This window comes from Pelmatolapia mariae, linkage group LG3_W (genome assembly GCF_036321145.2).
Source record: "Pelmatolapia mariae isolate MD_Pm_ZW linkage group LG3_W, Pm_UMD_F_2, whole genome shotgun sequence".
Taxonomy (NCBI): Eukaryota; Metazoa; Chordata; class Actinopteri; order Cichliformes; family Cichlidae; genus Pelmatolapia; species Pelmatolapia mariae.
The window spans coordinates 25,709,300-25,728,458 of record NC_086229.1 but is presented as its reverse complement, the minus strand read 5'-3'; the positions used below and the strand labels follow the sequence as shown (position 1 = coordinate 25,728,458).

Below are 19,159 nucleotides of genomic sequence, written 5' to 3'. Positions count from 1 at the left end.
TAAAGTTAAGTTTGAGTAATTTGCTCAATGCAAGAAAATAAGTATTCTTTACATGATTAGTTATTACAACCTGATTACACTGCACTTTTGTGTTTATTTTTAAGACTCAGCACCTGTGAACTCTCAGAGGAACATTGTGAAGCTCTGGTTTCAGTTTTCAGCTATCGGTCCTCTAGCTTAAGAGAGCTGGACCTGAGTATCAAAAACCTGCAGGATTCAAGTGTGAAGCTTTTGGCAGCTGGACTACAAAGTTTAAACTCTAAACTGTGTACTCTGAGGTCAGAAAAATAATATTCTTTTTTTTAGAATTAACCAGTTAAAACCAGTCATCCACAGCAAAAGTCATCCATATTAAGTGCTTTTAAAAATGTTTCCTTAAAAAAAGAAATGATTTAATATTTCAAAATCTATTAATGAGGCTTACATAGGTATTTGTTTAATAGATTGTCTTTCATTCTGCAGACTCAGTAACTGTAACCTCTTGGACAGAAGCTGTAAATCGCTGTCCTTAGTTCTCAGCTCTCAATCCTCCAGTCTGAGAGAGCTGGAACTGAATAATTCCGACTTGCAGGATTCAGGAGTGAAGCTTCTAACTGCTGGATTAAATAGTGCACTGTGTACACTGAAGACTCTCAGGTCAGAAGTAAATTTTTTCCACAGATAATCATTTAAACTGCGAATTATGTTCTGTGTATATATATATATATATATATATATGTTACCAAAATCCATGTTGATGACGAAACAACTAGTAGCTCAGGTTTCCAACATTCAAAAGGAGGGATTGCTCTCACAGCTATAGATTGACAAGGTACAACACAAACGCTATAGCAAGGGCAAGCCAGGACAACTGGTCAGGGGAGAGATATCATCACTCCCACCTGAGATTGGGTACCAAGCCCCAAGTGCGACAGGAGAAGGATCGTTGAGTGCGAGAGGAACTGACCTGAAGACAGGATTATGGCGAAGCTTGAAACCTGGATCCTGTAGCCAGTTACCAAGACTATGTGAACTACCCTGAGAAGATAAGATAAGATAACCTTTATTAGTCCCACAGGTGGGATATTTGTTTTGTCACAGCAGGAAGTGGACAGTGCAAAAGTCATATAGAAAAATTAGAATTTAATAAGAATAAAATACTGTAAACAACTATAGAGAATAGAATAAAATAATGATGTAAGTGCAGCGCTACGGACGATACCTACAGCCACAATTACCGAGACTAACAAGCTGATCTACACTTTGGCAGGAGTGATCTGTGAGATGCTTGGCTACAAGTTAAACAATCGCAAGGAGCTGTACCCTCCATGGAGAAGGAGACTAGAGGCTAAGATCAAGGTAGGGAGGGAGGGAGGTTTGCCAAATGTCAGAGCTGCAGAAATGTGTGACAAATAAGGTGCCTAAGAAGTACTGCAAGCTGTCCATACCTGAAGCCTTGGAAACTGCCAAGCAATGACTCACGGCCTTGGCTAGCCGCTTGAAGAAATACACCAGAGAGATAGAAGGCAAGAGAATAAACCAGCTGTTCTCCACAGAACCAGCCAAGGGGTACTCTCAATGGCAGGAGAACAGTATGAGAATTGCACCACCAAGGCTGGAGACGGAGCAATACTAGAAGAGCATATTGGAGAAGGATGCAACCCATTAATGCAATCCTCAGTGGCTAATGGATCTGAGGGCAGACCACAGCAACCTCCCTGAACAGAGTCCAGTAACCATCACAGTGGCAGACATCCAAGCCAGGCCCTGGCATGGTTCATGCCTACTGGCTGAAGAAGCTGACTGCACTCCATGAGCATCTGGAAGCAGAGATGAACCAGCTGCTAGCTGACTGCTAGACACCTGGAATGGCTAACCAAAGGCCGGACAGTCCTGATCCCAGAAGGGGCCGGCCCCATCCAACTACCGACCAATAACCTGCCTCAGTACCACATGGAAGCTCCTTTCAGGTATAATAAGGGCTAAGATGAACAGGCACATGGGTCAATACATGAGTAGAGCACAGAAAGGCAAGAATAAAAGAGGTGAAATTTAGGCCTACTTGTGTCCAGAATATATCAATTTTGCTTTTTTTTTACATTGAAATGTGAAATTTGAAATGTGAAAATGAGATGTTTTGTGTCTATTAGGGATTCAGGAAAATTCTCTTACTGTTCTATTTACTGTTTATATTTTTCTTCCAATGAAACATCTGGAATTGTTAAATATATATTTTAAAAGTTATTTTCTCACAAGGAGATTTACATCTGAGTCAAAATTGTCACTCCATCAGGACTTCAGTGTAAACCTTTCAGTGTTATTCCTTTCTGTATTATGCAGCCTTTTTACAGAGCTGCTTGTTTAGTTTTATTATAGATTTATCCCAGCTACCACAGGTCGAGAGGAGGAGTACACCTTGGACAGGTCACTAGTCACACGCAGAGAAATAACCATTCACTTGGAGCAACTGTGACCACATAATTTCCTCTAAGATAAAAAAGTATTATTTTTATACCAAATTGTAAATAAGTATGATCACCACATTTTGGAGAAATACCCAAACAAGGAAAATGGTGAGGGTGTTTTATACACTGTAGAACAAACCAAGGCAGGGCACACCACCTCAAAAATCGGTGGATTCTGACTGAAGTGTTTTCAATTAATTCAAAATAAAACTAAAATAACACTAAATAACAAAGACCAATGTGTTTTCATTTTACCAAAAATGAAGGAATAAAAGGCATTAATTATTTAGTTACAAGAATATTTGCACCAATCACAATAGTCCTGTTAACACTGATCACTACCATTTTTAACAGATGATGATGAAATCACTTCAATCTCTCAATTTAAATTTATTATTGTGCCTTGTGGCAATGACCATGTAACCACAATATCCATCCATCCATCCATCCATCCATCTGTCCAACCATCCATTTTCTTCCGGTAATTCTGGCCTGGGTTGCAAGGGCAGGAATCTAAGCAAAGATGCCCAGTCAGCTGAGACTGAGATGAGATTCTGAAACTACCCAAATGGAAGAACATATGGCGGCAGCTCTGATGATATGATTTAAATATTGATAATTGACCTGCGGCCTAGAGTGTCCTAGTACCATGTGCACTAGGCCCTTATGTTTGAATATAGTGTTTGTTGTAGAGAAACTGCTCTTTGCAGAGAAATCCAATAACAGAACACCACTCGGGTTCAGATCCGGGAGGCCATTACTCATTACCTGGAATGACAGAATTCCCAGGTGGAGCACCCTCAATGTACCCCGACCAGGGCCTCCAACAAGACAGAGTACTCTGAACTGTTGTTCGGCGCATAAGTGCTAATGACAGTCAGAACCTGTTTCCAAAGCTGAAAGCACAGAGAACAATAACTGTGGTCTACTGGAAAACCTCCAACGTACAGGCAGCAAGCCGAGGGGAAACTAAGATACCCATACCAGTCGACGTCTTCTCACCAAGGGGAACTCAAAACTAAGACAGAGACCAGCCTCTCTCCAGGAGACTGAAGCTGTGCATTGCAGGGAGCCCAGCTATATCTAGTCGGTACTTCTCAACCCCACACACTAACTCAACGAGACTAACTATTCTCAACGAGAAGCCTGGGTTTGAAAGAGCCTGAATGTCCTGGAGGGGCGTTCCCTGCTTGATACACGATGGATGAGTGGAAGAAGTGGTGTATCATGTGCCTGGTGGGACTGTTTATTCAGGGCATTTAAGACATCTACCTGCAAAATACATTTCTTTCTTCCTACCAGCATTAAGATCTGCTCAAACGTTAAATTGAATGGATAGAAATGGGTAGATGTATTTGATTCAGACAAATAGAAAATCATTGTTAAAGGATGAATTTTTTGTTTGTGTGTCTGCAGGCTGTCAGGCTGTCTGATCACAGATGAAGGCTGTACTTCTTTGGCCTCAGCTCTGAACTCCAATCCCTGCCATCTGAGAGAACTGGACCTGAGCTACAATCATCCAGGAGACTCAGGCATAAAGCTGCTGTTAGCTGGACTGAAGGATCCAAGCTGGAGACTAGATACTCTCAGGTATGGAGAGAACCCCTGATAGAGAAAGAAAGAGCTGGAAACAGTAAAATTTAGAGATGAACCAGGTGGACAATACAGAGACAATAAAGAAAGTGAAAACGAAAAGTGCTTATTGGCCCAAAATGAACCAAAAGAAAGTCCATAAAGCAGAAATCCAAAGCAGCCACAGAAAAAGAGGATATACACATATACACTACCTGCAAACAAGAGAATGGTGGGAGCAAAGCACAGGTGCAGATGATGAGAAAGTGTGGTTGGTGACAATCAAGCTGATTGGACGGTGTGTACGTGTCAGGATTGGTGACTTTTTGAATTGTTACTAGATGGTATTGCTGCTGTTGGTTGTTCTCAGATTAACGATTTTGATTAAGGATTACAGACTTCGGACTTGTGAATGAACAGTGGAAGGGGTACTGACCAACAGCCTGTACTGATCCAGAATGGTATCCTTGAAGGTTCTGACAAAGAAATCAGCCAGTGGTTGTGACCAGCTGGAACTAGACATGAGTAATAGCGGGTTGCAGAAAGTCTTACTACCTTCTGGAATATGTCTAAAAACCTGATGAAGAAAGTGAAGAAAACATCAAAGATTGAGTAGAAGAAACTACCAGAGACAGTTTTTCACAGTCTCCTCCAGTCTGCATCTTGGGCAAGATAATAACCCCAAGATGCTATTACGCATGTATCCATCAGAGTATGAGTGTGTATAAATGGTATTTACATAGAGCAAAGAAAAAGTGCTTGAATGAATGAGGCAAGTTCTTTAAAGTGCTGTGAATGCTTATTTAGAGTAGAAAACTGCTATATAAGAACCAGTCCATTTGCCATTCCTCCGACCTCTCTTTGTTCCAACAAAAGGTAGTGTTTTTTTTTTAGTTGAAACACAGTGGTTCACTGTTGATGCTATTCCTAGCGATTTGGGGCAGCTAAAACTTTATTGACCAGAATTTTGCTTCTCAACTACATATTCCGTTGAACTCAGTGGACTATATAATTCCCATCACCTTGGTAGATGAGAATTCAGCCTCTTCAGCCTCTTCAGCCTTGCACCATCCAGCACCACACTCAGCCTGTCAACATGTACTTGGCGGATGACCCAGGAAATAATTATTTTTCTCATTCTCGCTGCCATCTCCAGTCCTGGATTACCCCTGGTTATCCTGGCACCGCACAACACCCACATCTCCCAGTTGTCTTGCCAGATCCTGGGCCGGGATCCCCACTGGCCATATGACATGGTCATGGAGTTCCTCCCTGAAGCTGTACCACCCCCGTTGTTGTATTTTTTCCCCATCCCAGAGGAAAACAAGGAGGAAAACAAGGAAAAAAAGGAGGAGTAGACTAAGGAGCTTGGAAAGAAAAGGAGGAGTACACCACAAAGGCTCTCCAACTTGGCTTTATTCAGCCCTCCACCACTGCTGGGTTCTTCTTTGTTTGGAAGAAGCCAATGCATGGACAGAGGCATGCATCGGCCATTGGGGTTTATACAAGGTTACTGTTTATCCACCCTGCTAGTTCTCAAGGGAGTTCTCCCCCACTCAGCAGAGATATGGCACTGGGGACTACAAACTGGGGGTCATCAAGTGGGCTCTGGAAAAGTAGTGGCACTAATTTCTCCGACAAAAATAACCTTTCCTGATCAGGTTCGACCATTAGGATCTCACAGTCACACAGATTGTGTTTGATTGTGTGTCCTTTCTGATGTTATCCATGTATATAGTGTCTGCTTCTATGTGCTGTGCTGCATGGGAAGCTGCACTCATGTACACACTAAAACCAAGAGGAGAAAAACAGCTGACAGCAAAGGCAGGGAGGTGTCCTTTCCAGCTAAACATAAGAGGAATATAACGATAATGAAGGTCACAGTTTGAATTCAGTTCAATACAGTGCTGTACTGACAGATCTAGGATCAGTCCTAATCATCAGCAAGATGGTCCACGTATGGATTGAAGTGTATTTGTCAAAATGTTGGACTGTTCCTTTATCAGTGTCTAACAGGATCTGAATGAGAGCCATGTAATGTCCATTTGTGCATGCTGAAAAAGACTGTGCTGGGCTGACCCCTCTCCTCCTTTCAGGGTGGAGCCTGCTGGAGTCCAGTGGTTGAGACCAGGTCTGAGGAAGTGTAAGTGTGTTTTTAATGTGATTCATTAAAACAAAGCAGCACACATTCAACCATCTTCAAACTGTCACATCACTCATTCACATCTCTAATATCAGGAGTCATCATCAAATTGTCAATCAATGAACAGATGATGGATCAATAACTGCAGCTGGATTGTGTTTGTTCTCTCCATCAGATTCCTGTCAACTCACAATCGACACAAACACAGTGAACACAAACCTCCAACTGTCTGACAACAACAGGAAGGTGACATATGTGGAGGAGGTTCAGTCATATCCTGATCATCCAGAAAGATTTGATGTTCATCCTCAGCTGCTGTGTAGAAATGGTCTGACTGGTCGTTGTTACTGGGAGGTTGAATGGAGAGGAAATGTTTATATATCATTGAGTTACAGAAGAATCAGAAGGAAAGGAGACAGTTATGAATGTTTGCTTGGACGAAATGAAGAGTCTCTGTGTCTGATTTGCTTTGATGATGGTCCTCGTTATGCCTGGCACAATAACAGAGAAACATCTATCTCCTCCCCCTCTTCCTCCTCCTCCTCTTCCTCCTCCCCTGTCTCTAACAGAGTAGCCGTGTATGTAGACTGTCCTGCTGGCACTCTATCTTTCTACAGAGTCTGTGAAACTCTGATCCATCTCCACACCTTCAACACCACATTCACTGAACCTCTTTATCCTGGGTTTAATGTTGATCATGGTTCGTCAGTGTGTCTGTGCTGAGTTAAATGTAAAGCGTGTCCACCTGTTAGAGAAACACTCTATAACTTTTGAAGTGATAGTTCAGTCTGTACATGTCTGTCTCTTTCACTCAGAAACACATTTTTAGATTCATGGATTCAATCAGTTGATGTTTTAAACTGTTCTAAATTATTTATTGTAAACTTCTTCCTCTTCAGTTCTTTAAAGATGGAAGCTCCCATTATTCCAGGATACACGTTTTTTTTCTGTCTTTGTCCACTCAAAGCTTCACAGTGAATATTATTATGTTGTAATTCTCTGAAGCTTAGTTCACAACCAGCAAAGTGCTTCACAACCAGTAAAAGCAGTAATAAAATACCAATAAAGAGCAAGAGTCACCTTCCAATGGGACATGAGGGACTGCAACATTCTGTGATTCACGGAGACATGGCTGACCCCCACCGTGCTGGACCAGGCCATAACTCTGTTGGATTCATTCTTTGTGCTCCGCGTGGACAGAACGGCAGAGTCAAGCAAAACCAAAGGTGGAGGAGTGTGTTTCATGGTAAACAGAAAGTGGTGTGATGCCAGGAGCATTTCGACTCTTTCCAGCGGCTGCTCGCCACATCTGGAATTCCTGAGCATTAAGTGCATTAAGAATCTGGCATCATGGTGCCAGGAAAACCATCTCCAGCTGAACGTTGGCAAGACCAAGGAGCTGGTGGTGGACTTCAGAAGGAGTCAGCACAGAGACTACAAGCCCATTATCATCAATCCAGTGGAGAGGGTGCAGTCCTTCAAGTATCTGGGTGTCCAGCAAACTGTTCCAACTTCTGCAATCGGGCAGAAGGTTCCGCATCATCCAGGCAAGACTTAGGCTACGTTCACACTGCAGGTCTTAATGATCAATTCCGATTTTTTGATCAAATCCGATTTTTTTTGTCTGCTTGTTCACACTACAAATTAAATGTGACAGCAAACACGATCTAGTGTGAACCCTCAAAGCAGCCCACATGAGCAAAAGAAGACGTCACACACAACGCGCTCTGTTTAGACCCAGAGCAAACAGTATTTTTTGACCGATGGACCTTAACATAAAGACTTGTTTCGGACTTTACGTTTCCCAATTATGCTTTAAGTTATAAAGTTATTATGTTATATACATATGGCGTAATAATTTTCCTTGTTGCTTTTTAGAGAGGAGCGGTGCTTCAAAGGATAGTTGCAAATTTCTGTCAGAATCTCCAGATTATACAGTATAACGGACGGATTTAATGCTACATGACCGTTCAAACAGCAGTCGCTGTTTCTTTTTTATTTGTTGGCGGGGAGGGGGGGGGTATTTGTCTGATAAATAATTTTGACCAGTAAACTTTCCTTGTTTAAACATGCACCATTGTGTAGTCTTCCTTTACTTGTGATTTCTTGATGTTGGAAAATACAATAATCGAAAAATACCACATTACATACAATATAAATGTAATAATGTCTAACACATTATGGAGTATGCTTCTGCTGTGAGGTCCTGCCTCCACGTATTTATGCAATTTATCGCCGGACGGGTATATTTATAAATATTATATAAGGGAAATTTCCTATGCATATTTTGGATCTGGGGGGAAAATTGATTGTGAACTGGAAAGGGAAAATGCTTATGAACTTGCAAATTAAAAACATGATGCATTTAAGGTAACCCTTTTTCATTTTTATTTAAGAAGAGAATTTGTTCCACTGTGCCATGGCCGAACCTGTTCCTTTCTGTGGAGATAATTTCTCCTGCCTTCCATGTGTGCCTCACATGGAACAGAAGAGGCTGGAGTGCAGAGAAACTGGTAGAGATGCAGTTAATTTTACTAACATTAAATGTAAAGAGTCAAATGGAAGTCTTTCTAAAGTTATTTAATGATATTTATATTATGAAAAGCAGATTTTTGACATTTGAAGTTTTTCCCGTTTTCAGATAAAATAAACACGCACAAAACAAAAGCAAAGAGCAAGAACACAAAGCTGGAAAACCCACCAGGTCAACCCACCCGAAATCAACTCAAAATACTCCCACACAACAGAACCTCCTCTGTTCCTCTCTGGCTCCATATCTCTCAGTAGAAATATCAGTGGTTTGCTATCTGTCACCATCAAAATGCTCCACAAATCCCGCGACTGATTCACTTTCCAATAAACCATTGAATCAGATACCGAAGCAGTGAGGTTCTAAATGAAGCTTCGGACGTCACTGATCACGTGACTCTGACCAAACGAATCAAGCTTCGACACAGTGCTTCTGAAGCAGTGTGTTGATTTTTTTGACACAAGAACTGGAGCGTCAGCTTCAAGCAGGACATCACTACAAAAACTCATTTTAGCTCCGATGTCTTCTTAAAGTCATTGCTTAGTAACATCTTGTATAATTTCAGATCCTTGCTGTTCCCCACCTGCCCCAGTGTGTTCACCCTGTTTCCAGTCCATCAGCACAGCACACCTGTTCCCTGCTCATTCTCCTACATGTACAGAAAGTCTGAACACTCAGTGGAAAATGTCTTTAATTTAACCACAACACTACCAATGACCTTTACATTTACCTTTACGTCATTTCACTCATTTCATTCAGAAAACAACATCTTCAAGAAAAGACGTTTGATCCACTTTAAAGCTTTGCTTTTGGGAAGGAATATTAGGAAGAAGGTTTGTTAGGAAAACGTTCCCGTTTTGATGGGATTTACAAACAAAGATAGAATAGAATAATCCTTTAATTGTCCCACAAGGGGAAAATTGGTTGTATCAGCAGCAAAAAAACACACATATACAAACAGAACAGGACACAGAACCGAAGCACAATTTTTACATATTTACATCAGTATACAGTATCAGATACAGTAGAGTGCATCCCCTCACAGCTCGTGGGTTAGTGTTGCTTCTTTGTGTATTTGATAATGATAGAGATATGAATCTCTATGGGAACATTTTGACATGATCTTGCGCAACAAGACATGAAAACTCTTCAGCAATGTCATTATTCATGTTTATGTCTGTAATATAATCTATTGTGATTTTCACATATTTTATACTAAAGTGTTTATTGTCTGGCAACGTAAGTCCAAATCTCACAAGGCTGGCCGGCATGATTGACAGTGGCTAGAGCCACGAGCAGTCAGACTTTGTTTATTGAGCACAATATGGATAAAATAATAGAGAAGCTCAAGACTCTGCACCCGGAGATCTAGAATCGGGACCAGTGATGGACATTAGAGCAACTTCTTCGGCCTAAACCAAACCTAAACAATCACTATCTTCATGTGGCCTTTCCTCACCAGCTGGAAGCCCCAAGAATGAAGCTGGAACAATTCCCCCAGATTACAAGACTGGTATGACTCTCTGCCCTATCCTTCTACTTCTTCAAGGTCACCTGTGTCGAATAGGGGATTGTTGACTTTTGCTTAATTGCGTGAAAGTACACTCGGGTTTGATACAGAATACACACACACACACACACACACACGAACACACGCACACGTACATGTACAGATTTACTCAGACAGTAAATCTGTACGTGAGATGTAATGAATGAATGAAAATCATCTAGTCTATCTTGGGTAAATGTCAAACTTCATGAAAATGAGAAGAAGTGAAGTTATTACTATAATAACATACTTCGGCAATGTATTCATATTTGTTAATTAACTAATGACACAAATAACAGAACAAACACAGAACTTGCAAAGTTTCTCTGGTTTCTGTCGGTGAACAGGGAGAAGAAGCTTGACGATTTCTCAGTTGGCATGATTTTTAGTAACATGCAGTCTTTCAATATCACAGAAGAGAAAAATATTATGGAATTTGTTGCAAAATTAAATAAGATATGTTTGGTGAAAAAATATGACAGCAGTGTTAATTTTTTAAAAATGTGAAAAATCCTAGGAGAGACAATTGAGACAGCTATTGTCCAGAAAGCTGCAGCAGTTTCCTTAAAATCTGACAGTTTGACATCTGAATAAGTTCTGTATCACAAGTACTGCATTTGCAATATCCTGTAATAATTGTGCCTGTTTTAATTCTTCTTCTTCTTTTTGTTTAACAGCTGTTGACAACCAACGTAAAAGAGCATTACCGCCTCCTACTGTTCCAGAGTATGGGTCAGAAAGCGAGCTTACAATCTGTACCACAAAACAAAAACCCTACACTCTTTCATATCCTTCAAACCCCACCAGTTCCCTCACCTGTGCTCTGATCTGCAGAACTTTCCTCTCCACATCATAACCCTTGCATGGCAGTATGTTATGCTCTACCGTCTCCTCCTCCTCCTGGCACACTCCACAAACTCCTCCTGTATTTGTATAGCGCTTTACTAGTCCCTAAGGATGACTTTACACAATTAGTCATCCATCCATTCACACACTGGTGATGGCAAGCTACATTGTAGCCACAGCCACCCTGAGGCGCACTGACAGAGGCGCCACCGGCCCTCTGACCACCACCAATAGGCTAAGGGTGAAGCGTCTTGCCCAAGAACACAACAACTGAGCCGGGGCTCGAACCGGCAACCTTCCGATTCCAATGCAAACTCCCAACTCTTGAGCCACGATCGCCCTGATCACTCCTTAACAACCTGCCTCCAAACAATACCTTTTGCTTCAGATTTTCTGCTTTTAATTTCTATCTCAGTCTTATTTTTAGTCAATGCTCCTTTAGCCCACCTTTTCATTTCCACTGATGCCTACATGAGCTGCCACCCAAAGAAAGGGAATATTGCCTCCACAACACCTTATTCTGCTTATATTCTCCAGAATGGTATACAGCATACCCTGCCTTGTCTTTAAACAAAATGAATGTAGACTTGAAAGAACAGCTGCCGAGTCATAATATACTACCACCTGCCTGATTTTTGAACACTCTACCCATTTCAACGGTGCCTGTTTTTAACCAGCATGTCACTGCGAAATATGAGGGACAAAATTACATGGCATCTAGCAGCTGCTCCACCACTCCCTGCAGCTGTGCAAATGACCACACCCTGTCACCACATTTAAATGAAGTTCAGGTGTGGATCCTGCTCATTGATTGAATTGTTGGTTTCATCTCTGCTCTTAGTCTTTACAACACAGGTAAAGATAGAAAGACTGGCTGGATCTTTAGTCTGTAAACAGAGAAACTAAGTGTTTACAGTATAAATATTTTTATTTCAAACAAAGTCACCAGTCTGGGTGTGGCTGTATTTGATGTATTAGTTGTCTGTTCACAGAAGCAGATACAACAAGGTTTCATGTTAACAGGTGAACTTTACTCTGAATCATCTTGCCTGAAGTCAGACTGATGAGGGTCAAAAAATTTACATTACATTACAAGATACCAAAGATCTGTTTCTACACACAAATCTGTACGAGATCATGATCCAGTAAAACTGTCAGACTAATTTCACTTGTCAAGATGAAATGTTTTTACTTTCCATAAATCTTGTTATATAATGATTTATTTTATTTGGAGAAACTGATTATGAGTCATAACAGGATACTGCTTGTTGTTTCTGAATCATGACACAGATTATAGATGAGCTCTGTTTTTTCTTATGCTTGTGATAAAGAAAAGAATCTGTGAAGTGTCTTAACCAAAAACCAAAAACATCACATTTGAAGAGAGGCAATGTTAGCAGGCCCTTTTTAGCTGAGTGGAACAGAAATGTGTCCTGCTAGTGTCTGACTGTCACGCTCTGCCTGCTACACAAAACCAAAAAGAAGAAGGCCCAAGGAGGCAGTAGGAGTTTCATCACAGCTGACTCTGATTTGTTATATTCCAAAACATGTCAGAACTAAAATTAGGGGGCATGAAGAAGTAGATCCTACAGTGGCTTTGAGCTGGTACGGGGAAAAGGACGAAACGTATACAAGTGACTCACAGTTTTCTTTCTTAACAAAGCAGAACAGCAGTGAGAGCATCAGTTCAATGAAAAGCTGTCAGCATAAACATCAAGTGATTCCCACACTGCTTTCTTCCTGTAACCTGGCCACATCTTTGTGTCCACGCTTTATGAAACCAAGAGTGGATACACTTCATGCCCTGTGCGTTATTTACTGTGTTTTACGGGAACTGTCCCACAGCACAAAAATTATTTTACTGCCATACCCAACACAGTGGTTAGTTAGAGAATGAGCTCCACTCATCTTTACTGTCAGCTATGTTTGTTTCTCACAGTTTTTTACTTTTACTCCCTACATGTTTAAACAAATATCTGTACTTTCTTACATTTTCAGAAAGGCTTGTTAAGTTTAGTTTGACACATTTAGGGGGGTTATTTCACGTCCCTACGAGCCTTCACACATCATACAGATCCTTGTTTCTGATCCTAAATAGAAACACATGAAAGTCAGTCTTGTTCCAGGACAGGTGTCCATAAGTTGTGGAGCAGTACTTCAGCCTTTAACCAGAGATGCTAAAGAGAAGCAAGCATAAAGGAACTTACGTTTTTTAAGTATCAGGTGATTTGAAATGTAGCGTTACTATGAGCTCAAAAAACACCAACGGACACACAAAATCTTTGTGTGCAGTTTGTCTCAAAGTGTGTCTCAAATGTCCAGCTGCTGTATTTGATAGGAGAGAAAAGAGAGCTAACTTCACTCAGAGATGGAGAAAGATAAGAAAGACAGGGAGAGGAAGAAGAGAGCTTAGATTTAAAGGTTACATGTATGTCCTCATGTTTTTAATTCAATCCAATTAAATTTTCAATTCAATTCAGTTTTATTTGTACAGCACCAACTCTTATTTTGTGAAATCCTGCCATTGAGCTGATGAATCAAGCATTAGCAATTTGTAAAATGAGCAAGAGCGTGGAGCTTCTTATGCAGCACTTATAAGGAGCACATGCTGACTGAACAGACCTAAACTTACCAGCACACAGTACAGATCAAACTGGCCAACGGCTGCTTGAGCTATCATGAAGTTTTAGTACGGCCCTTTGTGTCATGGTCCTGGGTCTCTGTTTGTGGTTTCTGGTTTAATATATATTCTGTGATATAGTATTATTCATGGTTCTGTTACTTGCCTCTCCTTAGTCAGCATTCCATGTGTACTCTGTCATGTCCCCTAAGAATTTTAAGGTTCTGTCTTTATATGCATTCATCTGTTTCCCAGTCATGTGTCTTGCTCCCGTGTTTCCCTGTCCTCAGTCCATGTCTTACACACACCGGACGCGAAAGAGGCGAGCGAAAACGCCCAAACGCCCCTAATGTCACGCGTGCACATTCGCACCTCAACGCGTGTCCAGGGAAAATCCACCACGCCTCAAAATTGCATCTTTCCACGCACGTGAACCGGAAATGTGGGAGGAAGTTGTGCCAGATGTGTTGTGCTGCAGACGTCCTCTGAATAAGCACATTATCTTGTTAGCGGAAAGGTATTTGTACATCAGTGGGAAAATATCGGGACAGTAGGCGGGCTTGCTAGCTTTTGCACGGTTTCATCGGGTCAGTCTGGAAATTAAAAAGCAGAATGAATGAACTTACCAGGTTGCCCAATCTCCTCACTAATGTGCCTCCAAGCTAGGTCAGTTTTATTCCTGTCTCGGTAGAAGTAGCAACTAGCATCATTTAGCTCTGGATGATTAGCCACGGCACTGATGAGCTTTTCCTCCATACGGAGTGACTGGATCTGCCCCTTTGACCTAGTTACAGCCACGTCACCAGGCTCCTGATTGGTTGTCGGGGCGTGATTTGACACCGGAGTTTATATTTTTCAACTCAGCGTGTGCACAAAATGCAACACACGACCTGACGCGCGTGGTTTTCTTTCGCGAGTCACACGCGCCCCACGCGGTACACTGACGCGCATTTCACGGGTTTTGGCGTTTTCCCGACGCAAATCTGCCTCCGCATTTTCGCCGGACGCGCAATCGCGTGTCATCGTGCTCTTTCCATTGACTTTACATGTGAACCTGACGCTCTGGCCGCCTCTTTCGCGTTCGGTGTGTGCGCACCGTTAGTGTGTCGCATGTGTCCTGTTTCATTTTAATAATCCCTTGTCCTGTGTTCAATGCATTTAGTTTTGGGTTCTCCATGTCTGATTACGTCTGATTAGTTCCAGCTGTGTTTCCCTCCTGTTTCCCAACCCCTCATATCCTCTGTGTATTTAGTCCTCTGCCTATTGGTGAGCTGTCTCATGTTGCTGTGTGTTTCTCAATGTGCCTTGGTTTCCTTGTGTTTTCTCATCTCTTCTACATCGCTGAAGAATCACATCACTACGGTGGAATCTCTCCACCTCCACGTCGCTGCAGCATCAGCAGCTGAACTCTCCTGTTTGCCTGTTGGCTGAAAAGCTGCAGCCATGGTTCAAAGAAAGCAGTAATCTGGAATATGTGGTCACATTGTATTTCTTAGCTTTTTCCCACCACACAGCTCTACCCTGGCACCTTTGTGTTTAAGATTGAGTTAAAATGCAAAAAGGAAGAGAGAAAGCTCTCAGGAGGCCAGAAGGTCCCTGAATGCAATAAGTTCATCAAGTGTTTGGAGCTTGATGACTTTGTTCTTTTTTCATTCTATAAAGAAGAAGATGAGCCCTTTTCTCATTTGTTTGATTTTAGTTCTCATGTCAGTTTTTGAGTCTCGTATTTGGAGTTAAGTCTGCTCAATGATGGGAGAGGAACAATGGATATATTTAATATTGAACTTGAAAAAATTGCACGGAAAAGCACAATTTTAAGCAAAATGAAAAAAAAATTAAAAGAATAGAAATGGAAAAGAGATGAGAGGGAAGCTTTTAGACATAAAAATTTGTTGTTCAGCAACTTTAAGGATGTTTTGAAATGAAGCGGAGTGCTGCTCTGCTCAGCCTCTCCCACCTCTTTTGCATCAGGTGTAGTCCCACCTCTTTCCAGGAAGCAGCTAACCTGTATGTTCATGTTTGGTGTCCAGGTGTGGAGTGGATCTTGTTGTTTGCGTGTCTCTGTCAAAAGAAACGGTAAGTTTGCTTTGTTTCCTCCTTTTAACAGTTTGTGTTTAGGAACTTTACTGTTTGTTCAGCTCATGTTTGATTTCTTCACACAACAAATCGTGTGTCTTTTTATTTCCAGGTCTCTCTTTCTCTCTTTTTAAAGTCAGTGTGTAATGTTTTTCTGGCTAACATCAGCTGTGTGCAGCTGAGTTTCAGCACAAATCTGCCGCTGCATAATTCACATAACGGACTCACAGCTGGACCAACGAGGCCGAGTTTGTTAGCCGCTCTGAGCTACATTTGTGTACTTATAGTTTGTACTCTGTGAGTTCCATCAATAGTTCACACAGAGACACAGCGTACATGATGACATCACATCTCAGCTGCATTGTTTTTATCGCCTTTTCCTCCTTTACTGTCACTGTGATTAATATTACAGGCTATTAAAAGAAAATATCGATTTTTCAGTACTTTGACAAAAGAAATATAGAAGAAAAAAAATTCTGTCAATGAAAAAGAGCATTAATGAGAAATAGAGGAAAAATTACATAAACATTGGACTAATGTTTTTATTATAATGAATTAAAAAGGTGGAAGAACTGTACACCACTGTACTGAAATTATTTTTGTCTAGGCAGAGCAGGGCAGACTCAAGCGCAGACTGCAAATCACAAGAAACAGTTCTTTTTTTTGCACAACTGCTAGTGTGTTATGTACTACACTTAAGTTGCTAAACTCTACAGATTCTGGGAAATGGTCTAAGGACAGGGCCTGGGAGTCTATATACAAGGACAAGGTATTTAATACTGAGAAAAGCATAAAGAGAACTCAAAATATTGCAAAGACCAGGATTACACTGACGCGTGTTACACAATAGTCCAGAGAAGATTACTCACAGCCACTGCCTTAAGTGGCTGACTGACAGGATGATGAATCACAGATGAGCCACCTGTTTGTGGTTTACCTTTTAGACTGACTGACATCCACAAGAGGATGATGATGGACGAAGAGGAGAAGAGAGCAGAGTCCGGTGAACCTAGACCAACGAGGTCAGAGAACTGAACTCACTGAGTTAACAGTAATAATTCTAAAGTGACATTATAATTAGTGTTGAGCGTGGTTGATTTTGACTGGGTTTGTGTGCTGAGAAGAAATGAAAATGAATTTATAAAAAAAAATCAGTTTTGTCCAGTTTTCCTGTAAAAAGCTGTAATGTAATGTAAGAGGACTCTTGCTCATAGGAAAAAGCTGCTTTGATGATGATATCTTTGGGGAAAGTCTGTACTGAGCGGGTTCCATGTTTGTCTTCAAAGAACAGAGCTGCTCGGTCTCTGATTCTCATGTCTTTGTGTTTGATCTGTTAAACGGTCTGAGAGGTTACAAAGAGACCCAGGTTAGTTTCTAAGCAGCTAAAGCCTGGATCATACTGGTGGCTGTTAATGAAACCTCCACGAGGACAACACTGAGCAAACGGTGATGTTCATGGAAATCAATAAATTAAATTCAGTGCAACTGTACATTATATTACCAAAATTAAGTTTTTTTTCTTTAAAACTGTAAGAATATATTTCCCTACCTTTCCTATGTAAATCTTTAATCAAATGTACTTTTGGAAAAGTTGTGATTAGTTTGGTTAAATTTGGACAATCCCACTTATTAAGGACCACACCTACAGATCACGCTGTATGTGTGTGTGTATACATATATATATATTATTTATTTATTTGTGATTTTACTGGTAAGCACTTTTGTGTACTTTGTGGTCTTTAAATGTGCTATATATAATTATTACATCTGAGAACAAACAATGTGGATAAACAAGTGCTCATGGAGACTTTTTTATAAATCTGGATAATAGTCTGGATCAGATCTCACTGACAGACTGTGGACATTACGGAACCTTAAATGTGTCGCCATCTTCCCTCCTTCATCTGCAGATTAAAAGTAAACAAAGATAGTCATTAAAAGTCTGCAGGTCAGAGAGAGAATAAATCATTGTGTCATGTCAAACACAGTAAGAAGCTGAAGCACAGATGCGAAGAGTAGATGTTCATCAGATTATGATGTCACTCTTTTTGTCTTCATATACATTCAGTCTGTGTTTATGATGCAGATTTTCTGCTTTTATAATAACACATTTTATTTTCTATATTCAAAGACAGACTAGTTTGGGATTCTCAGAAACTCACTGTGAAGTTATGGCCTCATCTCTGTCCAGTCCCTCCCGTCTAACAGAGCTGGACATGAGTGGAAACACCCTGCAGGATTCAGCAGTGAAGCTTCTGTGTGCTGGACTGGAGAATCCAAACTGTCGACTGGAAACTCTCAAGTGAGTTCACTAATTGCAGCTATTATCGTTATTTACATTTCAGATCTTTGATTGAATTCTTTAGTTCATAATTGTTCAGGAAATGTCTGGAGACAAATGTGAAGAATTTTGAGTGCTTAAAGTGTATGAATGTGAGCGTGAATGAATAATGGCCTTGTAAAGCGCTTTGGGTGCCTTGAAAAGCGCTATATAAATCCAATGCATTATTATTATTATTAAAGTCTTTCTAAACGACAGAACAACACTTTTTCCTTTCGACTTCAAAAGGAAGTCACAGACTTGAGCAGGGTTTATTTAAAGGCTGACAGTGGAGTGGTGATAGGGAGATGTTTGACAATCAGTACACTCACATTACAGCTGATGAAAGAATCTGTGTATATGATTAAACAGCTGATTGCTCACAGCTTGTGCACTATTGGAGATGTTCATTTGGCTGAAGTCTGTAAAGAAATTGCGGTCCATTTAGTTTACATGGTGTGGTCTCAGAATGGACCGAGTTCCCCAGATCACTGCAGCATCCTTAGCATGGAGGTTTCTTCCTCAGTCTTGGAGCCCCTAAAGGGTCCATCCACACCACCAGGGTCTTCTCCCTTGCCTTTTCTTTGTCCTTGTACTTCAGTGGCTGTGCTGCATCTATGTTTGTGCAGTGTTGCTCTCCCGTGGAAGTGCTGATGTCCCTGCCTTGAGTAAAGAGCTGGTCTTTCTTCAGGTGGAAAAGCATCCTTCACTGACCAAATGAAAAAAGGTCTAGAGTTTGATCCCTCCTAGTAGGACAGGAAACATACTGATAGTAGTTTCAAAGTGTCTTTGCAAGCATAAATTTGTCAAATGAGCCAGTATACCTAAGGTATAGGTATAGGCAATCACCCCATACCAGTATTTAAAGGCTGTACTGGGTCCTGAGTGGTGGTGTTGTTGCTTTTAGTGTGTGTTTGTGAGCTGCAGCCATTTGTATGTAGCAGCAACTGTAATAATAAATGTATGCTAGAAAGCATGCGTACATGGTCCAGTCTATCGTGCATCTATTACTCAAACTTTTAGTGAAGAGAAGTTGATCATCAGTGACACTGTCTTTAA

At 41.0% G+C, this 19,159-nt stretch overlaps 1 protein-coding gene across 1 annotated transcript in view; it reads left to right on the top strand.

The window, feature by feature from the left end:
• Positions 1–19,159, top strand: part of LOC135932637 (NACHT, LRR and PYD domains-containing protein 14-like) — a 42,575-nt gene that overhangs the window by 10,306 nt on the left and 13,110 nt on the right. The window contains exons 7-14 of the mRNA XM_065470137.1: positions 105–278; positions 463–636; positions 3,861–4,034; positions 6,113–6,159; positions 6,335–6,871; positions 10,916–10,970; positions 16,725–16,802; positions 17,972–18,082. Coding sequence (XP_065326209.1) covers positions 105–278; positions 463–636; positions 3,861–4,034; positions 6,113–6,159; positions 6,335–6,871; positions 10,916–10,970; positions 16,725–16,802; positions 17,972–18,082 — 1,350 coding nt within the window. The remainder of the gene's footprint in view (positions 1–104; positions 279–462; positions 637–3,860; positions 4,035–6,112; positions 6,160–6,334; positions 6,872–10,915; positions 10,971–16,724; positions 16,803–17,971; positions 18,083–19,159) is intronic.